The 27137-nt window shown below is 39.7% G+C and overlaps 1 protein-coding gene across 2 annotated transcripts in view; it reads left to right on the forward strand.

The window, feature by feature from the left end:
* LOC126326538 (thyroid receptor-interacting protein 11-like) overlaps positions 1 to 27137 on the forward strand; it is a 414334-nt gene that overhangs the window by 23137 nt on the left and 364060 nt on the right. For both annotated transcript variants that reach the window (XM_049995698.1, XM_049995689.1), the window contains exon 2: positions 18808 to 18887. In XM_049995698.1, the coding sequence (XP_049851655.1) occupies positions 18808 to 18887 (80 nt within the window). The remainder of the gene's footprint in view (positions 1 to 18807; positions 18888 to 27137) is intronic.

Here is a 27137-nt window from a genome sequence, read left to right on the forward strand (position 1 = left end):
AGATTACACAAAAACTGGTATGCTAATGTTTCTTGCAACGATGCTAAGTAAGATGATCCTCAAGGAAGTGGAGAGAGGGAGAGTGGAGAGTGGTGAGAGAATATTCATTTACATAGTAATAAAAAATGCTCACCACAGATATTTAAATTTATATATATTAAAGTGCAACTCAATTCACTGCTACATCCAACCATTACCCACCCCCCTGCCTCCCAAATCACCCCGTTAACTTTCGAGAATTTCTTAACCTCAAACCTTGCCTCACCATCATTCCTCAAATCCCTCAATATGCAAGCTAACCTTACATCTGCAGAAAGAATCACAGTATACCATCTAAAAACTGACCCCGACCTTATAAGATCTTACCTGTAGACAAAGGCTCCACCACTGTTGTTTTGAACCACAAAGATTGCCTGGTAGAAGGACCCCGCCAGCTGTCAGATGCTTCCACCTACAAACTTTCCACAATGACCCCATTCCAGAAATCCAGCAGTATCTCCAGTCACTTCTTAGGCCCATCCCAGAACCTCACCCCTACCACTCCTCACACTCCTACCTTCTACATGCTCGCTAAAGTCCATAAAACCAACCACCCAGGATGCCCCATTATGGCCAATTACTGTGCCCCCACTGAGACAATCTCTGCTCTCGTAAACCAACACGTACAACCTGTTACCCAAACCCTACCCTCCTATATAAAAGATACCAACCATTGCCTCCACCGATTCTCCACAGTTCCTGTCCCTTTATCACACAGTGCTCTGCACGCCACTGTTGATGCCACTTCCCTTTACACTAACGTCCCTAATGCCCATGGCTTAACTGCTATTGAACACTATCGTTCCCAACTCCCGACAGATTCCAAACCAACAACCTCCTTCATAATTGCCATGATCAACTATATCCTCACCTAGAATTACTTCTCCTTTGTAGCCATTACTTACAAACAAATCCAGGGTAGGCTATGAGCACCCGCATGGCACTATCCTGTGCCAATCTATTCATGGGCAATGTAGAGGAATCCTTGCTAAACACCCAGAATCCTAAACCCCTCGCCTGGTTCAGATTCACTGATGACATCTTTGCAATCTGGACTGAGGGTGAGGACACCCTATCCACATTCCTCCAGAACCTCAACTACTTCTCCCCATTTGCTTCACCTGGTCCTACTCAACCCAACAAGCCACCTTCCTAGATGTTCACCTCCACCTCAAAGATGGCTACATCAGTACCTCCATCCATATCAAACCTACTAACCACCAGCAATACCTCCACTTGACATCTGCCACCCGCTCCACATCAAGAAGTCCCTTCCATACATCCTAGACACCTGTGGTCATCGCATCTGCAGTGACAAGTGGTCCCTCAGGAAATATACCAAGGGTCTCACTGAAGCCTTCACTGACTGTAAATATACTCCCAACCTTGTACAAAAACAAATCTATGTCTACATCTACATTTATACTCCACAAGCCACCCAATAGTGTGTGGCGAAGGGCACTTTACGTGCCACTGTCATTACCTTCCTTTCCTGTTCTAATCATGTATGGTTCGTGGGAAGAACGACTGCTGGAAAGCCTCTGTGCACACTTGAATCTCTCTAATTTTACATTCTTGATCTCCTCGGGAGGTATAAGTAGGGGGAAGCAATACATTCAATACCTCATCCAGAAACGCACCCTCTTGAAACTTGGACAGCAAGCTACACCACGATGTAGAGCACCTCTCTTGCAGAGTGTGCCACTTGAGTTTGCTAAACATCTCTGTAACGCTTACCAAATAACCCTGTGATGAAATGCGCCTCTCTTCTTTGGATTTTCTCTATCTCCTCTGACTTATCTATCCAGGCTCCACCATCTTGCAAAGTCCCACCATCTGGCCACAGAGGAGCATTCTCCTTATAACTCAGTACCACACAGGACTGGAGCAACTGAATTACATTGTCTGTCAGGGTTTCAGTGACCTCTCGTCATGCCCTGAAATGAGAAATATCCTGCTCTCTATGCTTCCCACTCCTCCCACAGTGGTAATCCACCGTCCACTGAACCTACACAATATACTCGTCCATCCCTACACAACTCCCACTCCCGCTGCATTCTATGTGAGCATGACAAACAACAAGCTGTCTGTCCGCATGAATGGCCACCAACAAACTGTGGCCAAGAAACAAGTGGACCACCCAGTTGCAGAGCACGCTGCCGAACATGACATCCTTCATTTCAATGTCTGCTTCGCAGCATGTGCCATATGGATGCTTCCCACCAACTAGCTTTTCTGATTTGTACAGGTGGGAACTTTCCCTGCAATACGTCCTACGTTCTCATAACCCACCTCTCCTCAACCTTCATTAGTCACTAGAATGAAATTTTCACTCTACAGCGGAGTGTGCGCTGATATGAAACTTCCTGGCAGATTAAAACTTTGCGCCGGACCGAGACTCGAACTCGGGAGCTTTCCCTTTCATGGGCAAGTGCTCTTGCCCGCGAAATGCAAAGGTCCCGAGTTTGAGTCTCGGTCCGGCTTACAGTTTTAATCTGCCAGAAAGTTTCATTAGTCACTGTCCTCACCCATCCAGCCCTATCCCTGTTCCCATTCCAGCACTACTCAGCCCCCATTCTACCATCACACCCAGTCTTTTTACTTCTTTACTTGTCTCCTTTTCCACTGGCCCTCCACCCCCTCCCCCTCCCTACCTTTCCATTTAATTTGCAGCACTTCACTGCCCGCCACCCCTACCTTACTATCCCTCTGCCTCTCCGCTTCAGCCTCCTCCTCATCCCCACCCAGTCGCCACTCCCATTATGCACTGGCACTGCTGCTCGCAGTGTAGTTTCAGTTTCCTGAGACTGCAGTCATGCATGTGAGTTGTGTTTGAGTGAATGTGGGTGTGTCTGTCATCTATTTTTGACAAGGGCTTTACTGGCCAAAAGCTTTATATGTGACAGTCTTTTTGTTGTGCCTATCTTTGACCCAGCATCTCTGCTATATCGTGAGTGGCAGCTTTTCTTTTCATGATACTGGTATATTAAAGTGCATGATATTATTCCACAGTTATCTTAAATAAGTATCATAAAAAATCGTTTTTAGAGCTTACATTATGTAAGCAGCATGGGATGTTGATTAGTGAAATGACTTAGTATTATGAAAGACTATTGCATTGCAGTACTGATTCTAACTATAATAAAGCTAAAACCTTAGATTAGAGAGTTTCTGTTATTATATTTTTCTGTGGATTAAAAGAAGTTGCCCAGCATAATTTTCTTTAATTCGGTCTTATCAGTCTTAAAGTCCATCATATTATTTTGTTACATGTACAGTTTTACATTATTTACAGAGGTTGTGTAACTGCACTGATCTTGTACTTAAGTCAGATACTAAATAGCTCTCATGTTATAAGACTTAGTTAATAATAATAATACATCAGTGGGTTCTTCTAAGAAATTCATCAGTTGAATAGAAGAAATATATTGAAATGCATATTTGTGAATAATGCAGACCCTACTGGACCAAAACTTTAAATAGTTTTAAAGACTGTTCGTGTCTCTGGTTTTTAACTGTGCTGTTGGCTTGGTGGAGAGACAAATTACTGATGAAACATTTTGTTAAACAGCAAATTTATTGAGAAGTGTGCTTGTGGACACAGAAAACTGTAGGTTGGCTGGATGAAATACCCAAAATATCATACTGAATGACGTTATGGGTTGATAGAAAACAAAGTATGTCAATTTTTTTATTTAGTGGTATTGTTATCTTTTATGTAGATCACCTGTTCTGTCAACATTAATTACAAACAAATCTTTTTGGGGTATTTAAGCAATTCCATTGTAAGTACCTGAATTCATTATCAAGTTTAAATATCTAGAATTTTACTTTGTCAACCTCTTCTATCTGGATGTTCCCAAATTTGTATGTATGTTGCAGATAATGAACTGCACATTGTAAGAATTTTCAAAGTTTAATGACAGTAATTTGGCAAGAATCTACTTATTACTGCAAATTTTCTGAACAGCACTACTAAAAATGCATTTTTGAACCATTTTACTGATTTCACTCGGACAGTATCATGTTTTAATATAGTTTTTGTTGGTAATAAAGATCACCCTGTGGCTAAACATGCATTGGTGCATGGCCAGCACATCTTGGCACAGTGTTACACTGTCCGGACTATCTGGATACTTCCCACTGACACCAACCTATCAGAACTCCGGAGATGGAAACTTGCCCTTCAATATATTCTCTCTCCCCGTTTCCCACCAGGCCTCAGCCTCTGCTAATTTCAAGTTGCCGCCCCCTCGTACATCACTTGCCATTCAACAACATCTTTGCCTCTGTACTTCTGCCTCCACTGACATCTCTGTCCAACCTCTTTGCCTTTACATACATCTGCCTGTGTCTGTCTATGTGCGGATGGATATGTGTGTGTGTGCGAGTGTATACTTGTCCTTTTTTCCCCCTTAGGTAAGTCTTTCCGCTCCTGGGATTGAAATGACTCCTTTCCCTCTCCCTTAGAACCCACATCCTTTTGTCTTTCCCTCTCCTTCCCTCTTTCCTGATGAAGCAACCTTGGGTTGCGAAAGCTTGAAATTTGTGTGTGTGTTTTTGTGTCCATCTACCAGCACTTTCTCGTTTGGTACGTCACAGCATCTTTGTTTTTTATATATATTTTTCCCGTGTTGAATGTTTCTTTCTATTATATTCATACAAAGTATTTGTTTATATGAAGTGGATTCCTGGGTAAAGACAAAACAGGATGGAAGACATGGAGGAGGAGGTGGAAGGCTAATGTGGTGACTGGCCTCAACCATTCATTCTGTGAGTGGACATATAGCCACTTCTTCAGCAGGGTCCGAGCAGGCACAGGGGGGAAGGGATTTACTAGTTACTGGGACCTCCAATGTTACATGCGTTTGGAGTCCCTTAGCAGATAGTGTTCATGGCTGGAAAGAAAACCTGTGTCCACTTGGTATGTCTGCCGTGAGGACTCATCTGAAATATGGAGGTGGCCTTGTCTGAGGCTATCGAGTGTGCAGGGTGCAGTCATCTGCAAGTTATGGCTCATGTTGGCACCAATGATGTCTGTCACATGGGTTCTGAGGCCATCCTCGGGTCATACTGACAGCTAGCAGAAGTGGTGAAGGCTGCTGGCTTCACACATTGGATGCAAGCCTAACTTGCAATTTGCAGCATTGTTCCCAGAGTTGATCAGATTCCTTTGGTTTGGAGCTGAGTGGAGGATCTCAGCTAAATGGTTCATCAACTACGTGACAGTCTTTGCTGCAGATTTCCAGCCCTGTATTATCAGTTAGAGATTTGTAGAACTCCTCTTGATAGGTCAGGGGTGCACTACCCAAAGGAAGCAGCTACTTGGGTAGCAGAGTCCTTGTGGAGTGCACATGAGGGTTTTTTAGGCTAGTCAGTAGTTTGTGCAACACTGATGAACATTCAGTGGTTGATATGCAGCAAGAGTTCAGGGTAAAGATAATTCTGACAGCCCGCCAGAAGGCAGGGATGTAGACGACATCTGCTAAGTGGTGTCTCTATAATCTGTGAGCACTGCTGCTACTGCCACAGTGCTGTCAGCAGGCCATGCCTGCTCTGCTGACCTATCAATGCTTGCGGTGGTCCTATAACGCTGGCAGCACAGGGGCTCAGATCACAGTCATGTCCTGACATCACTCGTGATCATTGGTCTATTCATCATTGCTCTGGTTGCTGGTAGTTGCTATGTCTTGGTATCTGATTTGGTTTTGCTCTATAGTCTTGGTATTTTTCAGTGGTTAATTGTTGGATGTTTTTACTGGCCACCAGATTCTGCTGTACAGTTGTAGAGTCATTCAAAGAAAGTCTACGGTCAGTAGCACGTAAATATCCAGATCGTGCAATGCTAGTTGGAGACGATTTTAACCTATAAAATATAGATTGGGATGTCTATAGTTTCCTTGCAGAGGTACAGACACAGTCTTGCAAAGTAGTTTTGAATTTGCTTTGGGAAAACTGTCTTGAGCTGCTGGTTTGGCAACCCACACGCAATGTAAATATTTTAGACCTTGTAGCTATTTCAAGAACTCAGTTAAGTAGGGTAGGAGAGTGTTTCTGCTAGAAAAATCAGATAAGCAGTTATTAGCATCACACTTAGACAGTGAATTGATGTCACTTAGTTCCAGCAAGATGGATGCAGAAGAATTGTGGACAAAGTTTAAGCAGATTGTAAATCATGGTCTGGAGATTTATGTGCCTAGTAAGTGGATTAAGAATGGGAAAGACCCATCATGGTTTAAAGAGGTTTGAAAAATGCTGAGGAAGCAGAGGCTGTTGCACTCGTAAGTTCAAAAGAGAATGTGAATATGATAGCAAGCAAACGTTAGTAGAGATTCGTACATCTGTGAAAAGATCTGTGTGCAAAGCACACAACTACTGCCACTGTCATACCTTAGCAAAAGACCTGGCAGAGAAAATTTGGGCCCTATGTAAAAATGCTAAGCAGGTTCAATTCCTTGTTGACTAGTCTGATGTGACAGTTGAAGATAGCAAAACAAAATCTGAAGTTTTAAATTTCACTTACAAGAAATCGTTCAAGTTGGAGAATTGTACAATTGTACTGTTGTTTGATCATCGAACAGACTCTTGTATGGACGACATTGCAATTAGCATCCCTGGTATAGAGAAACAACTCAAAAGAATTAGAAACCAATAAGCCAGTAGGTCAGGATGGAATCCCAATTCAGTTTTTCAAAGAGTACTCTGTGGCATTGGCCCCTTACCTAATCTTGCATTTATCGTGAATCCACAAAATTCCAAGTGCCTGGGAAAAAGTGCAGGTGACTGCGGTATATAAGAAGAGCAAAAGAATGGACCCAAAAAATTACAGGCCCATATCCCTAACATCGGTTTGCTGCAGAATCTTTGAACATATTCTCATTTCAAATATAATACATTTTCTTGAGACTGGGAAGCTTATGTTCATGAATCAGCATAGTTTTAGAAAGCATCACTCATGCGAAACTGAGCGTGCCCTTTCCTCACATGATGTACTGTGAGTGTGGATGAAGGGCAACATGCAGATTCCATGTTTCTAGAATTCTGGAAAGCATTTGATGTGATGCCCCATTGCAGGCTGTTAAAGAAGGAATGAGCATATGGAATAGGTTCACAGATGTTAGTGACTCAAAGACTTCTTAAGTTATAGAACCCAGTATGTCGTCCTCGATGGTGAGTGTTCATCAGAGACAAGATTATTGTCTGGAGTGCCCAAGGGAAGTGTGGTAAACTGCCGTTATTCTCTATATACATAAATAGTTAGGCAGACAAGGTGGGCAGCAATCTGCAGTTGTTTGCTAATGATGCTGTGGTGCACGATAAGGTGTGGAAGTTGAGTGACTGATGACTCATACAAAAGTTCTCATTGGTTTGATGAATGATAGCTACCTCCAAATGTTGAAAAACGTAAATTAATATGGATGAGTAGGAAAAGAAACCCATAATGTTCAGAGACAGCATTATTAGTGTCCTGCTTGACATAGTCACATAATTTAAACATGTGGGTATAATGTTGCAAAGCGATATGAAATGGAATGAGTTTGTGTGGGTCGAGGTAGGGAGGGCAAACGGCTGACTTTGGTTCAATGGGAGAATTCTAGGAAAATGTGGTTTATCTGTAATGGAGACCATATATAGGATGCTAGTGCAACCTGTTCTTGAGTCTGCTCATGTGTTTTGTATCCGTACCAGGTCAGATTGAAGGATGACATAAAAGCAATTCAAAGGTATGCTGCTAAATTTGTAGTTTTAACAACACTCAAGTGCTATAGAGACACTTCAGGAACTCAAATGGGAATCCCTGAAAGGAAGGTGGCATTCTCTGTGAGGAATGATATTGAGAAAATTTAGAGAACTGACCTTTGAAGCTGACTGCAGAATGATTCTGTTGCCTGCAACAAATGTTGCACATAAGGATCATTAAGACAAGATACAAAAAATTAGGGCTCGTATGGAGTCATATAGACCATTGTTTCTCCCTTGCTCTACTTGCGAGTGCAACTGGAAAGGAAATAACTGGTAGTGGTACTGGATAGTCTCTATGACATGCCACATGGTGGTTTGCAGAGTATCTATGTAGATGCAGATGTAGATATGCAAATCCATTTTTTGAGAAGATTTGTAGAGATTCAGGGTGAGAGAAGATCCCAAACAAAGGAATCATAAATGAATGAAAACTCCCAAGTACATCACCAAAGAGGTGGATGAATGGCATTTGAAGTGATACAGGCATGTGATGAAATTAGGGGATGAACAATGGCTGAATAAAGTATTATGTTGGCAACCACCATACAAGAGAAAAAAAGTAAGACCCTGTGCAGAATGGAAAACTCAAGTGGAAGAGGGTATGCAACAAATAAATTTGAAAGAAGATTTATACAATGAACCAGAGGCTTGGATGCGAGGCCGTGAGAAACAGCCTAAAGAGCTGTAAATAACTTGTAAAAATATATACAATTTATGAAGTGTCTTGAGTTTTCCACATAACTTTTCTACATTGGCCACATTTGAACTAAACATTATGAATTCATATTAGTTTGGATACTAGTTATTGTGTACATGTACTACCAAATGTACAAATACTCTACTAGCCCTATTGGTAGACTTCGTATCTTTGATGCTCTTTGTCATAGTAATAGAATTATAGTTGCTAATCCTTGTCTGATTTGCACTGTGGATAAGGATACCAAAAATATTCTCTCCCATGTTAGCTGTTGGCTTAATTCTGTGGGACAGTTTTCTGATAATTCACTCAGTATTATTTTGCAAATTGTCTTTACTGCTGGTGGTGTATGCATACTGTTTCCTAGTTAAAACTAGGTAACTTAAACTCCTCTCCCCTTTTTTTGCTAGATTGGCTTTGAAAGACTCAGTTAATCGTATTTTTGAATCTGCAGCTTTTAGGAATATAAGACTGTTAAAGTAAGTCAACCTACACTGGGTATTATCTTCCAAATAGGTCTTGCAGTGGATTCATCTTTGATCCTGGTAGACCTAACATTTTTTCGTAACACATGCTATAAACGTGCTGCTTTGTGACAGAGTGTCTGATGTATTTTTTTCAGTATATATTCCACATATTGACAGATATTTCTTATCTTGGGTTTTCATCAGTCCACAGCTTCTAGTATTTATTGAGCGCAGCTGCTTTTTTGGAAGGAGGTATGTTTGTGGACTTTGCTCTAAATGCTTTTGGCATTTTTCTTAATCTAAATAAAACCAATGGACAGAGTATATCCAGGACCTGAGTTGGGCTTAGGTGGAAGCAACTCATATGAGTTGCATGGAAAGGGATGGGTGGAAATGTAGTGCAATTGCATACAGAATACAGCCTAGAACTATTTAAAAGCTGTGTTGATCATGTATCAGCAAACATCCCAATGCTTCCACCTTATAGTAGGCACCTACTATTGGCTTTGTTCTTAACTGAGAGAGTGTAGTTTTTGTGAGACAAGACTTTATTCTGCAGTCAGACAGGTTTCATTCAGCCTCGTAAGAATGCTTTCTGAATTCATAATTTTTGATGTTGTCTGGTAACACAAGAAAAAAATTGTGAATTGAGGGTACAATGCTAGTTGAAGACTTTAGGACCCAGACCCAGCAGGAGTTTTCAGTTGTAAGGAAAATAACAGTCATAGTTTTGAGATTGCATGTCAAAGGACTCTGGCTGCACTTGCTACTTGTTAATATTCATTATATGTTCTGGCTTTCTTCAAACTGCTGCTGAATTGACATATCCGTCTTCTTATTTCTATGACATTACCATAAATGCCATATGACAAACTACAGCCTCTTTCACTCCATCCCCTATTTGTCCTTGAACTCTGTACTTGTAGATTGCATCATGAAATCTTGCTTCATTTTCAACTTTCCTAAGCCTTCTACACTGTATTGGGAGTACAGAGATTAGAAGATATAAATAAACACTTTACAAGTCTACAGATTCCATTAAGTTGAATTTTTAAAAAATACTTAGTCTCTTATATTCAGGCTTGTCATCCAAACACTATAACCTCCAGTGACAGTATTCTCCCATCGCATGAGACATAAATTTAATCTTTTTGGTTACCTGAAATAATTGGCCAGATATTTTTCCTTTTTCTTCATTAGGTGGTGGTTGCTTTCCATACTTTCATTCTAGGCATAACTCATAGTTCACTTTGTATACAAGTGTTCTCTCAAAATTGCAAAAATGTTGGTGTATTACATAAAGAACTGCATACGAAAGCAAAAAGTGATTGTTTGACATGAAAATTAATCTACTTTGCTTATTTTCATTCACTTATGTCCTATGGTATTATATTTTGAGGTAACTCTTCCCATTCTAAAAGGACATTTTCGGCTCAGAAAAGGGCGATTCACGCAATAAGTGGTGTAAGTTCATGACACCTGTTCACTAGTTTGGTTATTTTGACATTGGCCTCTTTATTATCATTTCTTGTTAGCAATATCAGCTTATTCCCAAGAATTAGTAGCTTTCACTCAGTTAATACTCTGCAGAAATCCAATGTGCATTTGGATCGCACTTCCTTAACTCTTGTGCGGAAAGGTGTGCAGTATACTGCTGCATCCATTTTCAGTAAGCTGCCACTAGAATTCAAAAATCTTAGCAGTAATCCTTGCGCTTTCAAATCGAAACTGAAGAGTTTCCTCATGGGTCACTCCTTCTATTCTGTTGAGCAGTTCCTTGAAAAATCAAGCTATTGTAGATTGTGTTTACTTAAACTTATGGGTTGACTTTTTTGGGTTCATAAACATTTTGTTTTTTATCAGTTATTACTTTTATGTTGTAATTTCATGTGCTTACATGTTTCATGACCTTGGAGGTTTGCTCCTCAATTTGGTCCTACAGTACTAGACTTGTAAATAAATAAGTAAATAAAAAAGTTCCAACAGTGAACAGAATAATAACAATGTTTTCCAGCTGTTTGTCAGGTCAGGGGTGCACTACACAAAGGAAGCAGCTACTCAGGTAGTAGAGTACGTGTGGAGTGTACATGAGGGTTTTTGAGGCTAGGTGGTAGTTTGAGGTAATCTCATGAACACTCACCAGTCAATACACATATAGGGGAATCAGACCACATTCAGAGTAAAGATAGGTTGACTGTAAAAATGTTATCAGTAAATTGCCAAAGTATTCATAACAAAGTCCCAAATTTACTGCCCTCCAGAAAAGTTCTCAATCTCCAATTAATCTTGGGGCTGAGAGCTGGAGAAAACCCAAAGTAAAAGGATCTGAGATATTTAGAGAGTCTTGGAATGTTTATTGGAAAGACAGATTGGATGCTGTAGGAGGGGGAGTGGTCATTGTAGTCAACAAAAATATTATCTCTACTGAGGTTGAAATTGAGTGTAATAGTGAAGTTGTCTAGTTGTGCATATCAGATCAAGGTGAAACCAAGTTAATTGTTGGATGTTTTTACTGACCACCCAACTCCAGTGTAATAGTTGTAGATTCATTCAAAGAAAGTCTATCCAGACCATTCAATACTATTTATTTAGTTACTTAGTATTCTTGTATCTCATCATTCTAAAAATGATATAGGATTTGTCATACATTGCCTTCATAGAAAATAGGACATGAAAAGATTTACAATTATATGTCCATAAATAAAATATTATTACATATAACATGAAGCCATATGTATAACAACATTCATAATATGCTAAATTAGAATAATAGATGAATACAGTTTAGTTTTCAATGAGCATTTTGTGCCATTATGATGAAGGAAATAACCTACTGTATATTGAATGCTGGTGATTTAAGTATTCCTTGACACTATAAAAACTCCTACTAATTAGCATTTTTTAAGTTCTTTTTTGAATATGAGGAATTTTGGTATACTTTAAATTTCCTTCGGTAGTGCACTAGTATAGACTGGGATATGTATGGATTCATTGCAGGGGTACAGACAGACAGTCTTATGAAGTACTTTTGAACATGTTTTCTGAAATCTGTCTTGAGCAGCTCACACACAATGTAAGTATATTGGGCATTGTAGCTAGAAACAGGCTGCACCTTATTGATGGCATCAGTACAGGGATGAGGATAAGTGATCATGATGTCATCATAGGGACAATGTTTAATAAGTTAATAAATTAGTCAAGAGGCTACAAGAGTGGTTCTGATAACAGATAAGCAGTTGTTAGCATCTCACTTAGACAGTGAACTGCAATCATTTAGTTCCAGAATGATGCCCACAGAGGAATTATGGGAAAAGTTTAAATAGGTTGTAAATCATGCTCTGGACAAGTATGTGACTAGTAAGTGGATGAAGGGTGAAAAACCACACCCTGGTTTAATAACAAAAGTTTGAAAATGCTGAGGAAGCGAAGGCTGTTGCACTCTTGGTTCAAAAGAGGATGCACAAATGACGACACACTAACATTAGTAGAGATTTGTGCATCTGTGAAAAGATCTATGCATGAAGCATACAACAGCTACCACTGTCATATATTGACTAAAGATCTGGCGGAGAACCCAAAAAAATTCTGGTCCTATGTAAAATCGCTAAGCATGTGGAGGGCTTCCATCCAGTCACTCGTTGACCTCTCCGGTTTGGCAGTAGAAGATAGCAAAAGGAAGGTCAAAGTTTTAAGAAATCATTCAATCAAACAAACATACCGCCATTTGACCATTGCACAGAGTCCCATATGGATGATGTAGTAATAAGCATCCCTGGCATAGAGAAACAACTGAAAGAGTAGAAAACAAGTAAGTCACCAGGTCCGCATGGAATCCCAATTTAGTTTTACAAGAGTACTCTATGTCATTGCCCCTTTACTTAGTTTGCATTTATCCAAATCTCGCAATCAGCGCAAAGTGCCAAGCAACTGGAAAAAACACCGGTGACTTCTGTATATAATAAGGGTAAAAGAATCGACAAGCTAATTTACAGACCAATATCCTTAACATCAGTTTGCTGCAGAGTTGTTGACCATATTCTGAGTTTGAATGTAATAAATTTCCTAGAGGCTGAAAAGCTCATATCCATGAATCAGCATAGCTTTAGAAAGCATCGTTCATGCGAAACCCAGCTTGCTCTCTTCTCACATGATATACTACAAAGAATGGATGAAGAGCAACAGGCAGCTACCATATTTCTAGATTTCTGAAAAGCATTTAACATGATACCCCACTGCACACTGTTAATGAAGGTTCTTGCATATGGAATAGTCTCTGAGATATGTGACTGGCTCGAAGACTTCTTAAGTAATAGAACCTAGTATATTGTCCTCGATGGTGAGTGTTCATTGGAGACAGGAGTAATACCAGGAGTGCTCCAGGGAAGTGTGACAGGATCGTTGCTATTTTCTATATACATAAATGATGTGGCAGACAGGTTGGGCAGCAGTCTGCAGTTGCTCACTGGTGATGCTGTGGTGTACAGGAAGGGGTCAAAGATAAGTGACTGTGGGTTAGTACAAGATAGCCAAGACAAAATTTCTAGTTGAGTTGATGAATGGCAGCTGGCTCTTAATGTAGAAAAATGCAGATGAGTAGGAAAAACAAACCTGTAATGTTCAGATACAGTCTCAGCAGTGTCCTGCTTGACACAGTCGCATTATTTAAATATCTGGGCATAACATTGCAATGCGATATGAAATGGAACAATCCTGTGAGGATTGTGGTAGGGAAGGCAAATTGTCGACTTCCGTTTATTGGGACAATTTTAGGAAAGTGTGGTTCATCTGTAAAGGAGATCTCCAATAGAAGGCCAGTGTGACCTATTCTTGAGTACTGCTCGAGTGTTTGGGCTCTGCACCAGGTCAGATTGAAGGAAGACATCAAAGCTATTCAGAGGCAAGCTGCTAAATTTGTAACTGGAAGGTTCAATCAGCATGCAACTGTTATGGATGTGCTTCAGGAGCTCAAGTGGAAATCCCTGGAGGGATTCATTTCAAAGAACACTACTGAGAAAGTTTAGAGAACTGTCATTTGAAGCTGATTTCAGAATGATCCTGCTGCTACCAACATACATTTCACATAGGCACCACAAAGATAAGATACAAGAAATTGGGGCTCTTATGGACACGCATAGACAGTTGTTTTTCCCTTGCACTATCTGTGAGTGAAACAGCAAAGGAAGCAACTAATTGTGGTAAGGGATACCCTCTGCCACTCACTGTATGGTGGCTTTCAGAGTATGAATGTAGATATACAGAGATGTTGAGTTGCAGCGTCTTCATCATATGGTGAGTAGCAATTATCCTTTTCATTATATTGAGCTCCTTTTTGAAGATATTTATCTGGAATGTTGCCTTGTCACTTGACATGGGATTCTGGGCGACTTTTCTGACCTCTCCTATTCCTAAACCTCACCAGTCCTTCTCCTTCATACCTCTTCCTTTCCCTTCAACCCTTCTGCCAGAAAAGGGAGTCATTGCCTCTGAAATCATGCAACTTTTAATACCTTTATATTTGTGTCCTTCTGCTGGCACTTGGTGAGTGGATTTTTTATCCATCCAATTACATTAAATTTTCGAAAGGTGATTATTTTCATTGCTAAATGAGGAAATAAAGAAATATATGACAAAATGTGACTAAAAAAAGTATACTCGGGCTCACATCTCTTTTGTGAGGACATGCGTGGCCACCACAGGGCCCCAGACCTTGTAGCATTACTTCCCTTTCCTTGCTGCATGTCTATTCTTTGACTTCTTTTTTCCTCTCTGCATTTTCACTAGATAGTCTTCTTAGTGCCGATTCTGCTTGGATCTGGTTGTGATTCTGTACCACATTTCTCATTTTCTTCCCTTCTGGCATTCTACATCTTTTCATTCTTAACTATATATTCCCCCTGTTGAGTTTAACTTGCTATTCCTTTTCCAAATTTTAAATAATCGTGAATCATGCAAGGAAAGTCATCCAGTGTGGTGTATCTTCCACTTTTTGTACCTCTCTCTCTCTTTGCATTTGTCCTTTCTTTGAAAAATGCTATGCCAAGAAACCCAGCAGCCATTCCATTGTGTGTGTGTGTGGGGGGGGGGGGGGGGGGGAGGGGGAGAGAGGAGATCATCAAGTTCCTGTATGGTGGTAGCCTCCTGACCACACAAGGACTGCACTATGGGTGTCTGAGCTGGAAACTTCCTGTGCAAGCTAAGGAATTGTGCCCATCATGGCCTGGGCATGGGGACTTCAGGCAATGTTTGATGTCCAGGTAATCGTTCTTCTTGCTGGGCGAGACACAAGGCAGGAGTCTCCATTCGGAGAAGATGGTATCATGGTGGGAGAGTCACTCGTGAAGTGAATTAAACTTACTTCCACTGGTGGCTGCAAGGGTCTAGCACTCTAATCAGATTGTAATGCAGAGAGATATGACCTCATGATGTTTCCTCCCTAGCTGTGTTGAGGGCAGAGGGACAAACCAGATGTCTGGGTCCAAAACACTTCACCTGTTACTTGGTATGTATTTGAATTGATGGGGATTATTTTACTTCAAAGAAACCATTATTTTTTGTCAAAAACATCGAAGGCAAATTTGAAGAAGTTGAGTCTCTGGGGGAAAATGCAAAATGATTTGTTATTATTTAAAACTTCCTCTAATGCCCAATATACAGTTCATCAGATACGAGATCATGTAGGTGACATACCTGTAACCATGTGCCCGCATAAAATTTTAACATGGTCCAAGAAATTTTCTTTCAGATAGATTTTACACTCCAAAACAATGAGGAGCTGCAGGCTAACCTCCAGCGGCAAAGCATACATCTGATGTGTACGAGAAGTACCCTAGGATAATTGCACTGATACAAGCACATTTATCTTAGCCTTTGAAGGGAATGTCCTCTTGAAGAAAGTTAAGGTCATAGTGTACAGCTGTTGTGTGAAATTGTATGTCCCACCACCTATGAGGTGCTTCAGATTTGTACACTTCGGGTATATATATCATTTTGCTGCATGGCAGATCCAGAATGCAGCAACTGTGGACCATCACTCCATGAAGGTAGTCCTTGTGAGCGCCCACCTTTGTGACTCAACTGCGCAGAATGTCACCCTCTCTTGTTCGCCAGTGTGCACAGTTTTCAAGAAAGAACAGAAGATCCAGTAATGCCTGTTACATACTAAGGCACGGAAGAAATATGAGCACTTGCACTGTGTGGATGTGATGGCCATTACACTAAAATCATGACCAATGCCACCCCTCCCTCCCCTACCTCTACCTTCCCCAAATCAGATCTCCCACCACTGTCCCCTCCCTTGGTTTCTACAGTTCTTTCTTTGGGAAGCAGTTCCTGCACCCAGCTGCAGAAGTTTTTTCCTTCTTCGGTTACCATTAACAGGGCTTCTTCTTGGGATCCCTCTATCCGGCAACCCCTGGACCAGAGGTCCGGTACTAAACAGTGGCTGAAGGAGCCACGGCCTGTGGGCACCAGCACTGTCTGCTCTTCAACTGTTCCTACACTCAGTGCAAATAGCCCCTTGAAAGAACCTTGCCCATCAAAGGTTATGAAGGAAAAAGAAGAAGAAGAAGAAGAAGAAGAGGAGACAAGGCTCCTCTGGTGGTCCCAGAAGCATCGGATCCCCACACACAGTGGAATTCTGCACCAATGTTTATGGATGTGGTTCTGTGCCCACTGGTGACAGGCAGTGATACTGCTGCATGATCAGTCCTCCTGTCCCCTTCACGCCTACCCTGGCCACCAGTCACGTGATCAGTCAGTGTAAGTCTAATGGGTTCTACAGTCACCTGCTGGAAATGCACCACCTTATTTCCTCTAGTTTGTGATTTGCATTTGCTCTTCAAGAAACACACTTCCCTGATGACCAGTCTCCAATGCTCTGCAGTTATCGCACATTCTGTTGGAACCGTGCTGGCCTGAGAGGGCATCTGGAGGGGTCTGTGCTTTGTCAGTGAATGAATTCCCTTTGTCTCTTGTTGGAGGCTATAGTGGTGCTGGTGCAAGCAGCATCAGTAATTACCATTTGCAATGTTTACCTACCTCCAGCAGGCCAGTTACTTATGTTGAATTGGCCACATTTTAACACAATAGTTTCCCACCTGCCTTCCCCTCCTCTTCTCCTGCTTAGGGACTTCAGTGGACACCAACCCTTGTTGGGGAGTACCACTTTGTATGATAGGGGCCTTCTAATTGACCAGCATCTCACAGACCCTGATCTGTGTCTTCTCAATAATGGTTTTCCTACCCACTTCAGTGCCACCTGTGGCACTGTTTGAGCTATCACTCTGTCTCTTCCCCTAATCTTGTGGCTCTGCTACATTGCTCACAATTACTTTTGTGACAGTGACCACTTTTAGGCGATCCTGTTGTTTCCTTGCCACTGTCAGGTGGACCAAATACCCTGTTGGGCACTTCAACAGAGACGACTGCCCTTTGCATGTCTCTGTTGTTACATTTACCTCCTCTCTGTGGGCTTATATTGATGAAGTTTTGCAAGGCATCTCAAATGCAATCATCCATGTCCCTGGAACTCCTGTTCCCCTTTCTACAGCTCCCTCCCCCCCCCCCCCCCCCCCACCTGCCCCCCAAATATCAAATGGTGCTGTGGTGGACTAAAGACATTACAATAGCTATTCATGATAGGTGATGAGTCCTTCAATGATTCAAATGACTTCCTTCACAGGCCAACATTATCACTTTTAAGCGACTTAGTGCTAAGGCTCGCTCTCTAATAAGACGCGTTAAGAAGGAATGTTGAGAGTGCTGTCTCACCTCCTTGGGGATGTGTGCCTCATCATCTCAGGTGTGGGCCAAGCTCTGTGGTCTTATGAGCTGCCAACTTCAACAGCTGTTCCAGGTCTTGTCCTACAGGGTCATCTTTCTACCAGTTCATCAATTCTTGCAGAACACATTGTGACACACTTTGCTACATCAGTGTCCTCTTCCTATCTGGATACCTTTCTACTACAGAAGCGTCAAGTCAAAGACGTCCCCTTTTACTTCACTCCTCAGCAAGCTGAACCCTATAGTGAGCTCTTCACTGTTGGAAATTACTTCAGGCTCTTGACTCGGCCCGCAACATAGCTTCAGGCTCTGATTCAATTCACAGTCAGATGATCCAACACCTGAATGTTCCTCAAAGGAAGCATCTCCTCAGGGTCTTCAGCCACCCTCCCCTCACAATGGTGAGATGGCATTGTTGTTGATTAGCACCTCATCTGTGGGTTCACAGAATACAATGAAAATGTGGCACAATATCACTACACCACAACAAATAACTTGCCTTTTCTGGGTGATTTCAGTTTTTTCTGCTGCAACTTGTGTTTTCCTAAGAATGAATGGCAAATAGACTACGAGCAGTGTGTGTATAATTGAGAAAACTAAATTAGAAGTTGTTACATAATTCACATCACTCGATCTTCAAAAGCTTTCACACACTGTTGCGTTCAAAAAATACTGTATTTAGTATCTAGTTTTTTTCATTCTCTGTTCAGACTTGTACTATGTCTAATCACTTTGTTACTGAAAGAACACTGACCTCTAATTGCCTTTTTTCTTTGTATATACTATGCAGTCATGTAACTAGAAATTATATTGGTTGTTTGGCACAGTATAATAACTTGTGCTAGATGGTATTACTTCACCGGTACTACCAATGATGGTCTGCATCATAGTGGATATTAAATTGGTTTGAAGATAGATGAACACCTGAGATTAGTTACCAGATAAAAAATACATTTGAGATGTTTTAAGATTAATTTTAATATCAACTGTTGTTGTTCCTCAGATACTGTGTCAAAAATAATTAAATTTTGAAAGTTATGGTTGTATGATTTTAATGCACATCCTTTTCGTGATTTTCAGATGAACGAACGCCAGCATTGCTGGAGTCAAAACAAAAATGTGACGAACTGGAAGCATTGTGTGAGGCTCAAAACCTGGAGGTATGCCACTATTAACATTTTTGTAATCAACAATCCACAGACTGATATTTAATTGCATAGCTATCCGTACCCTATATCCTTTTCCAAACGTTTGCTGTATTCAAGCACTGGCTTTCTTCCATAATTCCCTCACCTTAGATTGCCCCGTGCCTCCCCTCGCACCCCCCCCCCCCTCCTCTATCCAACCCCCACACACAAATTTGGTGTTTATTACCAAACTGTCTGTTACTTGATACCTCCTGTGAACCTTTCTCTTTCTTTAGTCAAGATGTGACATCTAGTTATTTTCTTCCTATTTTTATACTGTACCTCTTTATTAATTATGTGGCCTATCCACCTGTTCTTCAGCATTATTCTGCACCACTACAGTTCAGAAGCTTGTATTTTCTTTTCACCTGTACTGTTTATCATCCACACTGTCAGAAAAAGCATTTAAATTTATATTCAATGTTAACATTTTCTCTGCTTTACAACAAAAAATTTAAAATTAGATTTCTCCTGTAGACAGGGAACAGTTGGGGATGCTCGTACTCTGCAGGGTTTTTGTATGTTATTTGCAGGTGTTAACTTGCTAATTTCACACTATTTTGGTTGTACCAGGTGGAGATTTATGTTCATAAAAATTTATTGCATTAATGGTCCTTTAAGGTCAGCAGCAGAAAGACAGAAGAAATAACCACATTGTAAAAGGAAAAATCCAGCACACTGCATAAATTATGAAAGAACACATTAAAAAATGCACAGCAAAAATGAGGTCAGTCAGTCACAACAAAGGATATATGTACTGCAGATGATAGTTAATCATCGCTTGTCTCTGGCTTTGTCTTCCACCTCTACTAGCTGCACTTGTTTAAGGATTTAACACCTGATCCTCAAGTTGCTTTCCCTTGGGCATTCACATTCTCTGCTACCAACAGAAATTAACGCAATACAACATAACACTTCATTGGATATGTTGGGAGCATAAGCACACAATTGCTGATAATGCATGGGCTACTGTGTGTAAGGAGGGAGAGGAGAGTTGTGTGGGAAGTGAGACCTGTGTCCTCCTCAAGAAGCAAGAGGTACATTGGAAACAACATTGCATTCACAATGCTTACTACACTGCTACATTGCTATGGCAAACTATAATTTTTTGAGTTAAGGCTGACAACAGCAGGAAACCATCTGTACTGTCCTGGAGTTATCAGAATTCCACTGACACCCCTGCTCCCTGAGAAGTTGTAAGTTGTATGTACAGCATTATAAACTGCAACAGTTAATGTAGACAGAATATGTATAAGTTGTTGGTGTAGTGACTAGCCTGAAGACTGGTTTGATACAGCTGTTCATGCTAGTCGTTCTTCATCTTTGCATAATTACTGCAACCTACATTCATTTTGAACCCACTTAAGCATTGTATCTGTGATTCTGCAGTTCTTCATTAGTTGTCTGATCTACACATCTAATTTTCCATCATTCTTCTGTAGCATCACATTTCAAAACCTTCCATTCTGTTCTTATTTGAAGTGTTTATTGCCCAAGTTCCACTTCTGTACAAGGCACTCTACAGATGAATACCGTCAAGAAAGACTTCCTAACACTTAAATTTATATTCAGTGTTAACACGTTTCTCATTTTCAGTAACATTCTTTTTTTCTATTGGCAGTTTGCATTTAATTTACTGTCTGCTTCAATCATTGTCAGTTATTTTGCTGCCCAAATAGTAAAACTCCACTATTACTTATAGTGTGTTATTTCCTAATTTCAGTCCCATGGCACTGCCTGACTTAATTTGATTATGTTCTGTTACTCTTAATTTACTTTTGTTGGTATTCATCTTATAACCTCTTTCCGAGACACTATCCGCACCATTTATCTGGTCTTTGAAGTTCTTTGTGATCTCTGCCCGAAATAAAGCCAGTTTGGAAAACTTCAATGTTTTATTTCTTTCCCAGAATTTTAATTCCCTTTTAATTTGCTCTTTGGTCTCCCTTACTGCTTCCTCAATATACAGGTTGAATAACATCAGGGATAAGCTATAAATCTGTACATATAAATGACTTCTGTGCTTCCACTTCTGTTTCAAAAATATCTGACATATTGAAATAATTCATTATGATTTATAAAGTTTTTGTGCTGTCCATAGATGAGTTAGTTAATTATAAATGAAGAATGCATATGCATAATGATGTAAACCCAGCTGCTTCTAGAAGTTTTTGTGGTAAATTTGACTTCTACATCTCTTAACATTTTGTGCATTTAAATACTTATGCTTACTTTGTATCTCAAATTACACGTTAAGTTGTAGATTCCTACATTATTGAATGATGGATTGATCTACAGGTCAGAGTAGGGCAAGATTTTTCCTTTAGAACTGTTTTCAAAAAAGCATTGTAGTGTTCAAATAAATTCCCAGACTGTGAACTGCTTTACTTTCATTGCAGCTGTGGGAGCTGTTATCACAAAGAACATTTTGACTATAGAAACACTTTCTAGTGGGAAAAAAGGAGTAAAGTAGTCTTACAACCAACCAGTCAATTTAAAACCAAGTAAAATGATGTAATTGTAAAATACTGTGCATTTAAATGTGATGTAAAAACTGAAATCTCAGTCCCACTGTTCTGGTATAGAGCTACCTTGATTTTTACAACTCATTCGAAGTAAGAGCTGAAGAGATGTCCTCAAATAAATAAACTCGAGCTGTTTGTGTTCTGTTACAAGACAAACAATAATCGTAGCAGATAGTTTGAAGTACGCAGCAATACTATAGCATTTGTTGCACTAAGTAATATATCCTGTAAGTTCCTTTCATAATAAGTTGAAAAGAATATGGGGTTATAGTTGTCACAGTCTGGACCATCAGAGAGAATTGATGACAGGCTGAACATTTGCAGTACCTGTACTTAATTGTTTATGTAGATGTGAAGTTCATTATGTGCAAGATTGAATCCTGATGCACCTAACTGCATATTGTCAGTGATCCCACAGTACATACATAATCTTCCTCTGTCATAGTATTCCACCAGCTGCCAATCCAATATTGAAAGTTCCCTCTAAGAGAAGTGACTGTTGTTGTGCATGAATACTAGTAACTTGTCTGATAAATATCACAGATTTTTATGTATAAGCAACTGATGAATTCTCTAGCACTCCTTTCAATCTCTGCTGAACATGATTTGTCTAAAAAACATTATGAAGAGCAATGTTAAGCTAACACATGTATTCTGAGTTCTTGTAGAATTGATGCTGAAGATTGTAAAAAATAATTATGTTTGTGTGACAGGAGCACTATCGAATTTATTTTGTTGAACAGGTGTATTTAGAAATGTATTTAAATTACAGATCAGTATCACTTTTTCAAATTTTTATTTTTTAAAAATTATTTTAGCTGTTTGGCCTACAGCATGGACCTGTTTTACAAATAACTTGTCAACAGTTCTTAGATTGGTTTCATCCATGATTGCTTTTCTTTATAAAACTGCTGTTTGACCTTACTGGCAAAATACTGACACAAATAAATTTTAAAAATGTATTGCTATTTTCTGTGCAATTTAAAAAAGGTGAAAGTGAGATTAGGGTTTACCATCCAGTCAACAGTGAGGTCATTAGAGATGGAGGCTTAGGCTGTTTCAAAGATGGAGGAGGATATTGGCCCTGACCTTTCAAAGGTATTGTGCCAGCATTTTGCCAGAGTTATTTTAGGTTTCTTAGGCATTGCAGAGATACTTGATCATGTAGTAGATCATAAAAGCTTATTACTGAATCCAAGTGTTATGGTAGTGACGGCTTATCAGTAGAGGAGTTCAAATCTTCATCTCCATAACATAAAGCAGAGGGCCAGATTAAAAAGACATAACCACAAGAATGAAACCGACCTTTGAATTGCAGAGTATTTATATGTTTGTCAGTGTTGTAGTAGTAGTAGTAGTAGAAACAGACATTTGAATTGCAGAGTATTTATATATTTGTCAGTGTTGTAGTAGTAGTAGTAGTAGTAGTAGTAGTAGTTAGTAGTAGTAGTAGTAGTAGTAGTAGTAGTAGTAGTAGTTGTTGTTGTTGTTGTTGTTGTTGTTGTCATTGTCATCTTCGGTCCAAAGAGTAATTTTATGAAACTATCCATGCTCCCCATACTAACCTACATTACAGTATTTTGCTTCCATGTAAAGCAAAACGTAACACAAATACCTTCACAAGTGACTTCATAGTGTTTAAATTTGTATTTGATGTTACATTTAACTTTTTTCTCCTTTTCTGACAGCTTGACATTCTGCAGTTTATAATCTGTGTACCTCTGCCATTGTCAGCTACTTTGGTGATCAAATGGGAAATCTTGCCTACTACTTTTATGAGCAGTGTCTCATTTACTAATAGAATTTCCTCAGTATTACTTCCTTAATTTGTCCACTCTTTATTACCCATATTTTACTTTTATTTATGTTCGTCTTATTACTTTTTTTTCAAGCCGCTATCCATTCTCTCCAAGTGCTGTTCCAAGTACTTTGGCATCTCTGACAGCATTGCGATTGGGAATCCTCAAAAGTTTTTATTTCGTCTTCCTGAGGTTTAACTCAGTTTCCACATTTTTCCTCAGTTTTCTTTACTGCTTGTTTTATGTGCAGACTGAATGATGTAGAACAAATTGGTCTAATCCCATTGTCAATTACTACCTCCCTTTCATGTGCTCCAACTCTCATAACTTCATTCTAGTTACTGTAGAAGGTTTAGATTAAGTTTGCACTTCCTGTATGTAGTGCCTGCTACTTCCTGAATTTTGAAGAGTGTATTGTAGTAAACATTGCCAAAAACTTCTCTAAATCTAAAAGTGTTATAAATGTGGCTCTGCCTGTCTTTAGTATATGTTCTTGCACATTCGACATTTCTTTGATAGGTAATTCATGTTAGTGTTTGACAACCATGATTTATTAAACTGATGATTTGGTAATACACTTGTCAGCACCTGTCATTTTTGATATTGGGCTTATTAAATTCTTGAAGTCTTCTGGGTACCTTGTCTGTCTCATATATTTGTTTTTGTTTTTTTGTGGTTGGCTATCCCAAGAATCTTAATAATTATAAGGGAATGTTGTCCAGGTGACTTCAACTTAATACCAAACAACCTGTGTCAAATTCTTCTCAGAATATCACATTACCTCATCTCATCTTCATCCACTTTCACACTTCTTTCCATAATATTTGTTTAAGTTTATTTCTATTGTAAAGTACTTCTATATATTCCTTCCACCTTTCACCCTTCCTGTGTTTGCTTAGTATAGACTTGCCACCTGAGCTCTTCCCTTTTCTCCATGTCCGAGGAAGACCGGTGCTAAGATGTGAATACTAACAATCCATTAGTTTAATAAATTGTTGCTGGAAAATATTAACACAAAATATTTATAGTAGAATGGAAAGACTAGTACATGCCCTTACCTTAGGGATGATTAGTTTGGGTTCTGGAGAAATGTAGAAAAACACAAGGCAATACTGACCTTACAACTTACAGTATTTTAGATGAAGAAAGGCAAACCAAAATTTATAGCATCTGTATTTTAGAGAAATCTTTTTACAGTTGTACTACAATAGGCTTTTTGAAATTCTGGAGCAAGCGGGGATTAAGTACAGGGAGTGAAAGGTTATACAGTATATACAGAAACCAGACTGCAGTTAGTAGTGTAGAAGGACATGAAAGGGAGGCAGTGGTTGAGAAGGGAGTGAGACAGGGCTTCAACCTATTCCTGGTGTTATTTAATCTGCACATTGACAAGTAGTGAAAGAAGCCAGGAAAAATTAGGAAAGGAAATTAAAGACAGGGGAGAAGAAATAAAAACTTTGAGCTTTGCCAGTGACATTGTAATTGTGGCAGAGAAGGCAAAGGACAAAGGAGATCAGTTGATAAAAATGGATACTGTATTGAAAAGAGGTGATAAGATGTAAAGTAAAACAAAATTAATAGTATTGAATAAAAAGAAATCAGGCACTACTGAGGGAATTAAATAAGGAAATGAGATACAAAAAATAATAGGTGAGTTTTTCTATTTGTGCAGCAAAAAAACGGCAATGGCCGAAGTAGACAGGAAATAAAATAGAGACTGTCAATTGTGAGAAAATTGTTTCTGAAAAAGAAATTTGTTAACATTGAATATAAATATAAGTGTTTTCTGAAGGTTTTGGTCTGGAATTTTGCCTTGTATGGGAGTGAAATGTGGGCGATAAAGAGTTCAGACTGGCAGAGAGTAGAAGCCCTTGAAATGTGGCACTGCAGAAGAATGCAAAATATTAGATGCTTTGAACAGATAATAATGAAGAATCAAATCAGGGGAAAAATTTATGGCACAAATTGACTAGAAGGAGGAATTATTTGATACACATCCTGAGACATTGAAGAATTATCACTCTGATAATAAAGTGATGTGTTTGGGGAAGGGGGGAAGGGTGGGGGCACTTGACTACCGTAAGTTTATATGAATGTAGGGTTCAGATGTTATGCAGACATTTGGATAGGATACCCTAGCATGAAGAGCTGCAGCAATTGTTTTTTTTACTAAAGACGACAACAACAACTACTACAACTACTTTTCAAGCAAGACCCTAAACAGAAACAATCTCGACACTGCTGCAGATTATTAAATCACTCTAATCATGATTTTCTGTGGTTTCCAAGAATATATCCTATTTCCATCCCCTTCTTTGCACCACTGAAAGCTAGTGCTGTCTCTCTACTCATTTTGTCAGCATTGAACAAGGCATTAAGTGCTAACATTACATTCATATACAGCTCATTACTGGAGTTCTCAGCATTCAAGAGAACTATACCCTTCTACAAATTTTCTGAACACAACAGAGGGGTCTCGAACACACCAGGAGCACGATGGCTGCCCCTAGTCACCCGACCACAACCCTATTTTAGACACACACAATTTTCTCCTGAGTAATGCGTGAATTCAGGCCATTGAAATTATTCTTCATCTTTATTCTAACAATGCTTGTTAAATGATTATTTACTGTCTTTCCCAAAGGATTAAGCATAAGGACAGCCCCTGAACATAACATATGAACATGACTGTAATGTCGTTCTCACATTTAAAATCATTTACTTAAGTTAAGGGCAAGGATTACCTACACTGGATGAAGAACTACACTAATAGAACATCGCCCCCCCCCCCCCCACACACACACACAGAGAGAGAGAGAGAGAGAGAGAGAGAGAGAGAGAGAGAGAGAGAGAGAGAGAGAGAGATACACTAGCTATTAATATTGCATCAGGGAAGGATATAAAGTTATGAAATTGTACACAATGTGTGTGTGTGTGTGTACAGTAGAGGGGGAAGAATATGTGGCATAAGTTGTAGGTCATTTACGAGTGTATAGGGTGTGAACTTTAGTACACAGAGCTACGGCCTCTGGCTCCGACAATGGCTGTAACCCTGCTGAGTGTGGAATCCAACTGAACTTTGATGACAGATGTGCTATGTCATTCTATTATGCTTTAGCCCTGTACCAGAGTTTATGAATCACAGTAGCAGATGTGTGGTGGCATGCCAGTCTCTTGGCTACCAATACCCAGAAGTTGGTGAGAGATCTGAAGAACTTGTTGGCCAGGGCAGCATTTGAACATCCACTGTGTTGAGTAGGTCAGTACAGCATAGATTCCACATGGCCTTGCATTACGTTATTGAAAGCTCTCAGAGACCTTGAAGACTGGAGACAGCTACTGGCCTCAAAACGCGTAAGAAATGTAATGTACTTGCGGTCCAACTGCTAAGCAAACCAGAGGTGATTGTGTTTTGTACCCAGTAGCACACACCAGATGCTGGGCCCATATGATGATGAATACTGCAGTCTGACAATGTTTGTTTTCCTTGGAACCTCACACACTGATAAATCCATAATGATGGGGTTCACAGAACCAGAACTCATACAAAAAGATAACATGGTGCCACAATTGTGTCAAGCCATGGATGCCATCTATAACTGTTACCCCCTCCCCTTCCCTGTACATACACACACATCTCTCAATTATAAAACTGTTTGATGCCACATTCTTGTAGTCAAAGTGTACCAATGATTTTTTTTCTGCCCAATTCAGTTCAGCATCTCTATATTAGATACCTGATCAACCTATCTAATTCTGTAGCTTCTGGCCTCTTTTTCTCTGTATTGTTTATCATCTTCATTTCAAGTTCCACATGAGGCCACACACCAGACAAACACTTTCATAAAAGACTTCATAACTCTTGGATTTGTATTAGATGTTCACACATTTCCCTTTTT

The sequence above is a fragment of the Schistocerca gregaria genome, chromosome 2 (genome assembly GCF_023897955.1).
Source record: "Schistocerca gregaria isolate iqSchGreg1 chromosome 2, iqSchGreg1.2, whole genome shotgun sequence".
Taxonomy (NCBI): domain Eukaryota; kingdom Metazoa; phylum Arthropoda; class Insecta; order Orthoptera; family Acrididae; genus Schistocerca; species Schistocerca gregaria.